The sequence below is a fragment of the Carcharodon carcharias genome, chromosome 6, assembly GCF_017639515.1.
Source record: "Carcharodon carcharias isolate sCarCar2 chromosome 6, sCarCar2.pri, whole genome shotgun sequence".
In the NCBI taxonomy this organism is placed as follows: domain Eukaryota; kingdom Metazoa; phylum Chordata; class Chondrichthyes; order Lamniformes; family Lamnidae; genus Carcharodon; species Carcharodon carcharias.
In genome coordinates this window covers 14,344,232-14,357,529 of record NC_054472.1, presented here as the reverse complement: position 1 = coordinate 14,357,529, position 13,298 = coordinate 14,344,232, and the positions used below count along the sequence as shown (strand labels likewise).

The window sequence follows — 13,298 nt, the reverse complement described above, 5'->3', positions numbered from 1 at the left end:
GCGAGGAGTGCAGAAATTTAGAGCCCCCACCACACCACCCCATCCCACCCCACCACCCCCCCACCATCCCCAGCAGTAGCCGCCAGTTTAAAGTCACACAGAATGCTTTCAAGAAATAGAAACTTGAATTCTGTTGCCAATAGTAAATTTGGCAATGTACAATGTACAAATTTGTACAATGATAACCCAGTCAACATGGATTCAGAGGAGAAGTACCTGTCTGACCAGCCTTTACTTTGCAGAAGTGTCACGACTCACTGGGGATAGTGTGCTGTAATACCAGCCCCACTGTTCCCCAAGTCGTGACAAATGTGAAAAGTTTGACCAAACTACCAGATTGCCCCCAATTCTAGCGGACTCTTTAATTTAGGTTAACAGAATACAAGCACGAGGTTTGTAAACTTAATAAGTAAATAACTGGTTATTGAACAAACTGTTGTTAACCAGTGGCAAAAGAAAGAAATATGAATTGCTAACTTTTAACACCGTAACTTAAACTCTACACCCTTCTTAAATCCCTATACACACACATGCACACAACACAGAAGACATACAAATCATGGATTTTAAGGGTGGGACAAAATAGTTCAATAGCACCAATTCCAGAGTACAGGATTCGATGGGTTAATTTTGATATCTTCCAAATTCCTTTCAGTTCTTGTTGATGACGTGAGGTGGTCTTCCAGCACTTTCAGTTCACTGGTTGAGCACTTGCCTTTCAATGTCTGTAACAGTGATTTTTCCCCTTTGCCTCTTGACAGGGGTTTTCAGCGAGAGCAGGTTATAGAGATATGAGAAGAAAAAGCCAGCTAGCTATTCCTGTAGGATTACTGGAATCTTGCACACACAGGAGAGAGAGTTTTTAGGTCTTTTCCCTTTCAGGCTAGGAGCTATTCAGCTGAACTGCTCTTCACACAAGCCCTGGTCACCTGATCAGGAGCCAATTAAAATGCTGTTGTAGGCAGCTCCCTTGGTCCAGGACTCCTTACTGGCACCATCCTGTCTTTCATGGCATGCTATGTCCCAGGACTGCAACATTGTATATATCTCTCATCCTGTTCAAATGGACATATCTTTCAACCTGCAGCCATTGTAATTCGAATCCACAGTCCAACAGAAATAAAAGGATATGTTCCTTACACAAGTGTCAAATCAATCAGGGTTGTGAAAAGCCCTAAAACATGGAGTATCAAATCATGGGACCAATCAGCCCCTTGAGCCTGTTCTGCCATTCAATTAGACCATGGCATTCAAAAAGAATTTGGCAAAGTTCCACTAAAAAGGCCATCTGTTAAATTGAAAGTTGTGTAAATTCAGGGCAATCTCTGGGGACGGTTAAGAAATCACCTGAAGGCCAAGAAAATCCAAGTACTTGTTAGAGGAGGTATGTCTGAGTGGGGGCTCCCGATGCTCAGAATTTTTTCTAATTCACATCAGTGAGTTGAATTCAGAAACTCAAAAGAACAGTCGCCACATCCTCAGTTCATCCTGAACTAGGAGGGACGGTAGAATCAGAAGAGGCAGCTTGGTTATTATGGAACGATCCAGACAATACAGTATAGAAATGAGCAGAACAGCAGATGAAACATAACATAGACAAGTGTAAATTACTGCACATGGGTAAAAAGATGACTCAAGATAGGGAATTCAGTTAGAGACTCGCGAGTAATAAATTCAGTAGGTAGAGGGGTGGTCACTCAGTAATACAGCTCAGAAGTCAGAATGGCCAAATTCTTCTGTGAAAGGAAAATGAGTGAATTCTTCACTGACATTCTTCTGTTTTGTAGACTGCAACTACATTTCACTTTATGGTGGCTGGGTTTATTGTTCTCACTAATACAGAGATAGCTCACGTTTGACAGTTTCCTTCTGAGGCCTAGCTAGGCAGCTGTCTTTTACGTGGCTTGCTTATCTCTTGTCCTTCAAAAGCAAGGAATATTTTGAATTAAGACTACAAATCAACGCTTTCACTTAGATTCTGTTCTTTGAGTAATCCAGGGTTTCTGGCCCATCCTTTTTAGTTTTCTTTAAAAGTCAAAAATCCATCAGTTGCCCCTCAGTTGAGCTTGAGACATCGAACACCTCAGTTTAAATCCTTAATTGAATCTGAAATGCACTCGACGTAGATGAGGCTAAGCATTGTTTTAAAGATTAAAAAGGATTGTCACGTTAATGGGATTGTACTACAGACTGCCTAGATCTGGAAGGGAAATGAAAGTAGAAAGCGAGTTGAGCCAAAACAATTGTTTTTCGGACTGGAGGTAGTCCCCAGGGGTTGGTTTTAGGACTACTCTTTTTGATTTATGATATATTTATATCATTCCTGGACTAGGGTATAAGGAGGCATAAGTTGAAGACTTGCAGATGAGACAAAACTTGCAAACAAGTATTTGCAAGGATATTATCCATTTTAAGGAGGACTTAGACTGGTGAAATAGGCAGAAACACATTAAATTTGATGTAGAAAAGTGTAAAATAATGCATTTTAGGAAACAAAATGAGGACTGACATTCTAAACCTAGATGATACCAGCAATGAAGGATATGACGGCATTGGAGAGAGTGCAGAAGATGTTTACAAGAATGGTGCCAGGGATGAGAAATTCCAGTTATGAAGATAGATTGGGGAATTTGGGACTGTTTTCCTTGGAGAAGAGAAGGCTGAAAGGAGATTTGATAGAGATGCTCAAAATCATGCAGAGTCTGGACAGAATAGACGAGGGGTGATGGGGGGAAGCTTCCCACTCATAAAAGGATTGAGAACAAGAGGGCACAGATTTAAAATAATTGGCAAAAGAAGCAAAAGTGATATGAGAGAGAGCTTTTTCACACAGCGAGTGGTTAGGGTCTGGAATGCACTGCCTGGGAATATGGTGGTGATGGCAGGTTCAATCGAGGCATTCAAGAGGGAATTAAACGATTATTTTAAAAGAAACAATCTGCAGGGTTAGAGGGAGAAGGCAGGAGAAAGGCAGTAAGTAAAATGCTCATTCGGAGAGTGGTGCAGACATGATGGGCCAAATGACCGCATCATGCACTGTAAACAATTCTGTGATTATATGAGGGACATCAGTTATGTGGCGAGACTAGGGAAGCTGGAATTGTTCTTATTAGAGCAGACATGGTTAATGGGTGATTTAATAGAGGCGCTTAAAAATATGGGGGGGTTTGAGTAAATATAAGAAAATTGACAAAAGAACCAGAGGAACTTTGAGGATTTTTTTTCTCTTCGCGCCTAGTTATCATCTGGATGCACTGCCTGACAGGATGGTGGAAGCAAATTTAACAGTAACTTTCAAAAGGGTATTGGATAAGCACTTGAAAAAGAAAACTTTATGGGAAATGTTATGGGAAAAGAGTTAGTGATTCAGACCATTGTGATTAAATAGTCTACTGACATTTATTGTATACACACAAAAACGAGCTACTGGGGAGAAGAGTGGAGGCTGACTGGCTCCAATAGAACAATACACCATTACAAACCCACGCCTTTAATGGGGAGCACAAAGGAAAGTAACTAATTTCGATGTTTATAGCTCTTTTAAAAAATTTACAACTCCAGATGATGAGATGAATTTGCAGTCTACTGTTTCAGACCAAGAATTTTAACCTCAGTCCTTTGTCTGGTCCGCCCACCACTTTCTTTCAGTGGGAGGAACCTCTGGCTTTGTGTAGTGACTTGGGGGAGGGGTTCTTCTGCTGCTCCTCAGTGTGCTCAAGTGTATTTCCCCCAGTTTTTACAGTGGCCCTGTTTGCAGTATTTGGGTAAAAGTCACAACCAGGCCCAAGCACTAGCAGAAATTCTGCCTCACCGTGTCTCCAGTTGTGTAGTAGTGCCATGGAATTTGTGTGCATGTGCATTCTTTGTCAGCAATTGACTATTTGGTAATCATGGGAGTCCTTTACTATATTACTGTTGGGTTCCAGTGAGTTGAAATGAGGTCTGTTATTTTTCTGCCACCTAGCTAGATATTGTGTGGCGCTTTCTGAGTAAGCAGAAATGAACTGGAAAAATCTAGTCTAGTACAGGAACATTGGCCTGGAGTTTGGTGTCAGCAGTGAAGGAAAAAGCTTCCCACAAAGTTCTAGTGCACTGTAGAGTGCAGATTTCCTCTCTTCCAGTGTCAGTTTGAATTCAGTGTCCTTCTACAAGGGAAATGTGGCCTCTTTAAATAGGACAGGCGGCAAGGAGGCTGGTCAACCAATCGTGTTGCAGGATCCTCACAGATGGCAAAACAGGAAATTAAAAGCAGAAAATATAAATTACATTTAAATCATCTTATAGAAAGAGAAATAAAGGTTGTGACTTGCTTATGGGATTAAGGATGAAACTTAAATAGGAAAACTCAAACGCTTTAAAAAGATTTATTTAAGAATCGGCAAGATGAATTTTCTTCTTTTACACTTGTGAAATTCATTTTCAGGGCCAGTAAGATTGTTCAGCAGTAATTATGACTTCCCATGCTATTAAAAACGAAGTTACTCCTGATTGAACAAGACTTGAATGTTTCATTGGTCTTCAGTGCGATATGGTGGATAACTATTGTCTACTATTCCCTCCTTAACCATGATCTCAGCATAGGTTTGCCATTTATTAGCAAAATCCCAGCCATTGTTTCTTTCTTTAAATAGTGAGCCAGTGTTTCCTCAGGCAACTATTTGATCATTGAGAGCAGGCAGTTGTCACTCGGTTCCAAGTAAATCCTTGCTATATTTGACCCTGAGCTGAGCTTCCAACCTCACATCCTCTCACCAAGACTACCAACTTCCTTGCATGATCTCAGTTCCTTTGAGTGACAGCCCAACTGCCAAAAGGCACAAGACCCACCTTCTATCTATTTTTAAGACCACAGCCGATGTTATTTGCTGAGCAAGCCCAGAGGGAAACTTGTCTTACTGATCTAAGCTTTTTTTGTATTTTGAAAAAGAGGGGAAAAACTACTAATCCCAAAAACATAGAATCCCAGTAACTCTTTTAGGATACTAAAATTAAATGATTTATTAACAATAAAAAAACTTAAGCACACGAGTTAAATTACACAGTTAAACAGTCTTACAAAACATTCCCATAAAAAAAAGTCAAAACGCACAAGTAAACTACTTAGCAACAGCTCCCTTAGATTTTTAACCATAAAAATCCAGTAAAATTACCCAAGGCAAAACTGCTTTCACTTTAGTAAAGTATGCCACACTATTTCTCACTCTCTTCCACTCTGCTGTGAAAATCCCAGAAAGAAAGGTTCAGAAACAGACTGAAAACAAAGACTTATCTGGCTTGAAACTAGATGGCTGCTACAAATTTAGAGCATTTCTCAGCACAGAATTAGTCTTAGGACATTTCCCCTCAAATCAGCCAACACAACTCAACTAAACATCTTTCCTTAAATATCTTTTTCTCCTTAGATCAATAGTCCATTGTTCTAAGCACCTCTTTGAACTCACTTTTTCCAAAATATAAAAATCTTTCATGTTTTCCTATTGCCCCCACTTTCTGGTCAAATAAAATTCAATAACCTTCTCGTTTACTTACAAAACCTTTGTCAATTATAAAAGTCCCTTGTCACTTCTAAACTCTCTTTGAAATTTAACAGCTGAAGAGTCAAGCCCTTAAATATCATCTAATGCAAATTTTAAAATCCAACCTATTTACTCATTTATTCAACTTCACCATAACTTCTCATTACAAATGCATGCATCTCTGCTCCCACAGTGTTATGGCAGGAGGATGGTAAATGCCAAGCTACCCAAATCCCAGAGGGAAACTTGAAGTAGCTGCCACAGCTATTTTGCAATTTGTACTTATTTCGAGATGCCGGCTTTGAACTCAGTAAAAAGACCACCAAGTCTTATAGGTTTCTTAAAACTAAATTAAACCTTTATTAATAGAAGAAATGATTTTAAGCACGTACGTAGATCTACAAATTACTACTATGAAAACTTCTAAACCCCTGAATTAATCTAAACCCCAGTTACACCTCCATTAAGGCAACAGCGAAACACACAGCTTTTAAAAGATCCAGGCAAAGTAACAGACAATACCCTGAACAGTTGAATTCAAAGTGAATTTTTCTCAGCTTCAGTTCCTTGTAGACAGCAGCTTAAGGCTTAGGTGCTGGAGGCTTTTCACACTTGTGTTAGATTTTAGAATGCTTGCCCTTACACACAGCCTTCCCTTTCTTTATACATATTTTCCCCTTTGAATGCAAGTTCCCATTGTTACACTATGTCTTTGCACTTCACCTCTCTACTAATAAAATCTATCTTAGTACTAATTTTACCAGTAATCTTTGGGAAAAATAAACACACTGTTTCTTAACTTTTCCTGGCTAGGTGAAACATTTCACCCCCTCGTTTGAATTCAAGCCAGTCTGGTTTATTTAAAAATGCAGATGTTCCCTTAACATTTTACATTCTAAAACTTCCCCCAGGTTTAACTTACTTTTTATTTCAAATCTAGCTTATCTTCTGATACATCAAAGCCTTCAGACCAGCTGCCTTAAATTCAATTAAGTCACACACACACACACACACACACACACACACACACACACACACACACACACACACACACACATACATAGGCACAGACCCCACCATTACTGTACTTTACAATAAATTCCAAAAACATTTGAAAATTATATCTTCCTGACACACAGACAATCTGTCTTTACTAACCTTCCCCCAGCTTAATTACACACCCTCCTTTCCTCCCTCACGGAATACCACCATATTCCCAAAAATATTTGTAAAAATCCATCTTCACACTATTGAAAAGGAAAACGCCTTTGGTGGTATTGCAGGCTGGCTTATGGTTTCCTACAATTTTAAAGTAGAGCCAACTGCCTCATGAGTTGTCCTCAAACTGGTCGATGCTGATCAGAGTAAGAGGATGGTGAAGTGCATGTATTTGAATCCGTACTTGTAGAGTTCGACTGCAATGCAAATGGTAGGAAGAGACTAATGGCAACAGCAGTTTTACAGGACTGTTGTGGGAGTTACTAGAGGTGAGTTCTATGGATCTATTACAGTAATGCTATATATAGTGTTATATTGGACATCTATTGGTTCACTGTAAGTAAAGCTTTTGATTCATTTTGCAATCTTTTCTCCCCAAAAAGTATTACAATGGTGCTGATGTGGGCAAGCGGTGACACTTTCAAGACTGCATACTTCATTCTGAACCAGGCTCCTTTCCAGTTCTGGATATGTGGGTTGTTACAAGTGTGTGTCGATATCACTATTCTCTTTCAAGCTTACTACTATGACCGTTACCCTCAAAAACCATCTTCCCACACTGTTCCTTCCACAAGTACCAAGGCACTTTAACTACGGCCTATTCAACAAGTGCACCAAATGGTCAACTGCTGGAAAGAACTTCGAAACCCATGTTGTTGAACCCAAGCCAATAACTTTTATATCGGTTCTCAGCACGTTGGAAGGATTTCAAAGTCATTTTCTAGTATAAGAGTTTAAGCATTTGAACTATTAGTTGAATGTTCATGATTATTTATATATTTTTCTATTTTGCATAACTCAAACCAATGTTTTTGGACCAGTTTACATAAATGCCTTACATGTTACTGTTTCTAGAACTTTTCCTTTTTCTTCCTAACATTGTTTAATTTGTTTTTTTATCACTTGCTGTATCATCCTCACTAATACAGCTTTGTTTCATGGCAGTATTGTGAGTTTGAAATGTAAATCCTTGGGTCTATCCAAAGAAAGAGTGTTTTGCCTTCAAGGACCATGTTACCGTTAACAACATTTCTGTTTTAATGTGATGAACTTTGAAGAAGCTGTAATTTATACTGGGAAGGAGATGATATAACATTCACACACTTGAGCGTCCAAGTAAGCCAAATTGTTAACCACATCAGCATGCATTTAAAATTAAATCCACAGAAGTTATTTGTTAACCCACAGCAACAGAGTGGAGAAGGACTGGGAGGCAGCACAAGGCTGTTTAGTTTAATTACAGTTAGTCTATGTGGTGATAACTTACATTGGAATTGGGTGTAGTGTGCGACGGTCTAGAGTGGTGGGACATAAATTTGTGCTGGGAATCCTCCGCATGCAAAGCTCCTGATCGCAACTGTACTGAAACCAGGTACTTCCCCACAAGGAGGGGGAATTGGAAGCGGGGAGAAATGCCACAATACCCACAGAACAAGCAGCTTCAGAGTAACACTGGTACAAGTTTGAGGGTAGCTTAGCTGTCTGCTCAGTTTTTAAGAGGAGATGCCAAGAAGGGAATAGCATTTGAAAAGGTACAGATTGAATGAAAAAAGTTAATTATAATCACTTTTGACTTAAGTAAAGTGAGAATCGACTTTTAGTGAAATAGTGCCTAATGAAAATGTTCATAATGATATTGACACTGCCTCCTTCCTTTGCAACATTTATTTTCTCCAAGTATGCTGATCACTCAGTAATTTTGGAGTAGAAATTGTTCTTAATCACAGGTGACCCAGTGCACCTCTCACTTGCCCGACATCTGCTGGTTTGAATCAGCACAGTTCAAATGTGCCTACATTTAAAGAACAGTTGTCATGGTTAAATAAACAGCACTGTTTATTTATTATATATTTATATATTAGGGAGGAAGCTAAAAGGAAAAGTCTGCTTTGATACTTACTCTGCCGTACATCACCCACCAGCTCTTTGTGACCACAGACAGTGTTTTGTTTCCTCCCTTTCTCACTTCCCTCCTGTTGCTCTTCCATTTGGAAAGCATCTTGTTACTATTGGGTATTTCCTCCACACCCTGTGAGTTCTTGTTCTCAGCCAGGTTACACGGGAATTGGAAGTGTAGACTTGTTGCCCAGCATTCTGTGGTACAGCACGTAGAGCCGCAGCTGGGTTTTACAACCTGAATTTAGTTTAATAATCTGATCTATTTGTTGTCGGAAAATCCAGCGTGATCAATCCAGATCACTGAATTTGGTTGATATTCTTTCTTGTTGCCGATGAAGGAGGGCTTGTTATCTGTGAATCATGAATCCACCACTAAACCTGCTTATGCTGCCGAATCCAAGTATAAATATGCGATGTTGATCAATTATGGTCCTGTGTTTTTAATAATCATTTAACCAAGCCCATCTAATTTACTGTATTTATGTAGAAATAGTCCTGATCATTGTACAATTATATTTAACTGAACCTTTTGTTTTGCTTTTATGCATTTTTGTTGAATTGGTTATTTATTTTGCATTCGCAGGTTGCCAGCAATCTGTGAAATTGTCTTTATCTCACTGAAGTTAATGGGGCAACATCACGCTAATTTACAATGGCTAGGAAGAATTCGACTGAAACCTGTAAATAATAAGTTTAGTATAGCTGAAATGGAATATTAAGCCAACTATTAGTTTAGGTGACAAGCCTTGGCCTCTGTACATCTATTAATGAGAACCATACCTGGTGAAGTGAATAGGTCTTCCTAATTTTCAACTTTCATTCTCCTTATTCACTCAGGAACTATTCACTGGATTGTTACTAAAAATTTTGTCACTGAGTGACATTTGTTCTACAACAGGTTTGGTCTTTCTGACCCATAGCTGGTTGCCATATTTTGCTTTGGGCCTAAGTGACCTTACAATTTTAGTGTATGCCATTTAAGCGTGAACATTTTAAGCCAAGTTATCTGTCTGTCTCTGTTTTTGTGTTCAGACAGCAAAATGTATGTATTCAAAACCAGGGGGCTGCTAAATACTGACCTTTCTACTTTGTTGGTTATCAAACAATCTCAATTTTCTTAAATATTTTCTAAGGATATACTTTTCAAAATCAAGACATAAGAATGATTATACATTAGTTGACTGCAATAGAGAGCTCTAGTAATAAAATAGCTATCAATTTCTTTCTGCTGAGCAAGTCCGTCACTTTTTTGTGATCTGGATAAGCCTTCTGTATCTTGCTGGCCCGAGCTCTGCAGTCAGCATTTGTTGAACACACTTTAAAACTAAAAATTGGCCTTTTCTGATCTGTTTTCCACAGGCTGTGGACCATGTGTTTGTGGTACTAGTAGGCAGCAGTATGTTATGTTGCTTGCTGCTTTCAAAGAGCAGATAAAAATTAGTCACTGTGTGTTGTCTTATCAGTCCACAGGTATAATGATCTTTGATTCCATAATGTTTGCACAATTCTCTCGTGCCCACTTGGTGTTCAGTTAATTGGTTTCAGAAACGTTTACCATGGGAATATAGTCAAAAGGGTATATTGGAATTTCACACTTCACAGCTTGCCTTGGAACTGTTGGAGGTGTTTTATTTTAAGGATTACTTGGGATGTGTAGGAAATACTTGTTTACACTATTTTGATTAGGATTTACATTTGTGAACATTTATTTATAAGTGTTGAAGATTACTACTGTTTGTATTCTTCTGTCAACTGTACCAAAAAAAAAGACTCTTCGTTGCCAAAAGAAGGCAGGTGAACATGCCTAACCAGCAAAGCAATGTTGCACAATACTATAATCAGCCTTCCCTAAATCTTTTAAGTATGTGCTGCCATTCAACATCATATCTGGATGCGAAATAAAAGAGAGTCAAAAGAAGTTTGCATAAGAGGAAATGTTAAAAATGTAAATACATACTCGGTCTGTCATGTGTATCGATGTATTAAACTAAAATCTAAAGAATAATAAACAGTTGGAACTGTGCAATTTGGACTCTTGTAAATTTCTTTAATGTTTATATCTTCTTCCCTTTATAAATCATAAACTGGAATAATATGTTTCTAGTGAAGGTCCAGATTTTGCGGTCTACGGCAAAGTTGTCCACAAAGATCTGGTGATCTTTGCTGTGATGTTTCCCTTTTCTGATGGAAGTTTAAATTCAGTGCTAAGTCAATGGCAGTGTCTTGGCATGCAACAGCAGTGATCTCAGCAAGCAGGTAAGCAGCCAATCACACTGAAATTCATATACAGGAACGTAAAAGCACTTAACATCCTTTACTTTTAACTGAAATTTTCAAATGGCAGAATAAATGAATATGATTGTATTAAAATGGAAACTAAAATAAATATTTTTTTTAAATGTGGATTTTGTTTTCTCATTATGGAGAAATTTGACCTCCCACAAATATGAAATTAGTCTTCAAGTCCAATGAGAGTGTTTAACAGTAATAATGAGTACACCATTAAAACTGTAGTTACACATTCCATGACGCACAACATTTCAAGGGTTGTTACAGCAAGACTAAGTGTGTAAGAGTGGAAGTGTTTGTCAATTTAATTGATTTCCATTGATTGCAGTCTCAACAGCGCACCCTTTGGAAAAGTGTACAATCACCAACAGCAACTTATGGATTTCCATGTTATTCTACACATGTTGTCAGTTCAATGGAGTAATGATGGAGAACACTGGCTGTTTTGCTGTCATCAGCACAAAATCATTGTATTTGGTATTAATAGCCACATCGGGAAAGGTGTTTCTATGTACTGGATTTAATGGAATTGTACATTTGTTCTTTATGACTTTGTTCTAGCAAAGGGAATCATACTTCACTGTCACAGCACTTTTGCCAGCCACAGTATTTGCTGTGGGACATTCAACAATAACCTCTTGGATTTATGCAACACCTTTAACATAGAGCAACGTCTAAGGCACTTCATAGCATTATCAAATGAAATTTTGACACCGAATCACGTGGGGAAGCAGATAACCAAAAGCTTGGTCAGAGGTAGGATTTAAGGAGCATCTTATTTGCGGAGAGGGAAATAGATAGGTGGGGAGATTTAGGAAGGAAATACCAGAGTTTAAGACCTATATAGCTGAAAGCACCACTGCCAATGATGGAGTAATTAAAATAGGGATGAGCAATAGTTCGAATTGGAGGAAGACTGAGATCTCAGAGGGTTGTAAGGCTAGAGGACATTATAAAGCCAGGGAAGGGCAAGACCATGGAAGGATTTGAAAACAAGGATGCAAATTTTAAAACTGGGTTGTTCCTGGTTTGGGAGCCTATATAAGTCAGTGATTGGATGAATGAGACTTGAGTGCAAGTTAGGATATAGGCAAGCAGAGTTTTGGATGAACTCAAGTTCATGGAACATAGAAGATGGGAGGCCAGGCAGGAGATCATTGGAATTGGTCAAGTTTGGAGGCAATAAAGGCACAAATGAGCTGAAGCAGGATCAAGCAATATTACTCTCTGAGGAAGCCCAAGTTCAAATCCCTCACTGGGACTGCAACATCTAACATTGAGTCTGGAAGGAAGGAGGGTGGAAAGCGAATCATAGCAGTAAATTTAAATTTGGTCCAGTGAAGATGAGCGTCAGGTGAAACAATTTGATCAAGTATTAAATTTGGCTAGGTTCTATAGGATATGACTGGCCAAAGTAATGCTGAACATGAAGAAACACTGTGGAATAGTAAGATAATCTATTCTGTAGCAAATTCCCTACAAGCAAAGTGTATTTCATTGAAAAATTTCAAGGTTACTTTGGCCCAAACCATTGTGTATCCTGTAATACCAGTTATGCCTCCAGGTGGCAGTGCAATGGGAGTTTTTTGAGTCAAAATTATCTCACTGGCCAGTTACAGGGCCAACTTTATTGTATCAATACATCTTAAATGGATTAAACAAAGACTGATGATTAAAGCCTATCATAATTACTGGAATCATTTATTCAAATGCAAGAAAATCCCCTGCTGCTTTGGGTCAACCTGAGATCTTGAAAGGTGCTATATAAATGCAAGTTTTTCTTCTTCATAGCCTTGGAATGTGATATTTCTGCATTCGATGAATGACCTCAACTGGCTATCTGGGAACTCGTCAACGATAAGTTTATCCATGAAATATCTTCTAGTTTCACAACTTGTTTCCCGCTAATTGCGGATCGACATTTGAATGGCAACTGCAAACTTGGATTTGCCCCTCCACACCCGCCCACCCCCCCCCCCCCCACCTCCAATGAATAGAATTTTGTGACGGAGGACATCCTCTACCTACTACAGTTAGAAGTTCCTGGGTCTGGGAAATGCATATATTTAGCCGCTCCCTTTGCCTCTTCTTCCTCTGATCCCTTTCCTCTCCTGCCTTCATCTCCCTAACTATTTCTACCTCCCAACACTACAACCACATCTCCAATTCTCCCACATTTCCTGCATGGCTTGGCCTGAATTATGTCAAACACTCTAACCTTGCAGAAGATTGCACTTAGGTATTGCATACAGAATCTAGACTAAGGAGGTCAACCGGTGTATATTAAATTTGGCAAGTTGGAGCATGATTTGATTGAAAACTTATAATTATCCACTTCTCCTGCAGACTGTGCTATGGTAGGTATTTTCAAGGTTG

General features: G+C 38.8%; 1 protein-coding gene across 5 annotated transcripts in view; it reads left to right on the top strand.

Moving 5' to 3' along the window:
- LOC121278778 (solute carrier family 66 member 2) overlaps window positions 1-10,656 on the top strand; it is a 63,656-nt gene extending 53,000 nt beyond the window's left edge. For all 5 annotated transcript variants that reach the window (XM_041189223.1, XM_041189222.1, XM_041189221.1 and 2 more), the window contains one exon: window positions 7,118-10,656. In XM_041189223.1, coding sequence (XP_041045157.1) covers window positions 7,118-7,325 — 208 coding nt within the window. In that variant the 3' untranslated portion in view covers window positions 7,326-10,656. The remainder of the gene's footprint in view (window positions 1-7,117) is intronic.
- Window positions 10,657-13,298: the final 2,642 nt, after the last annotated feature.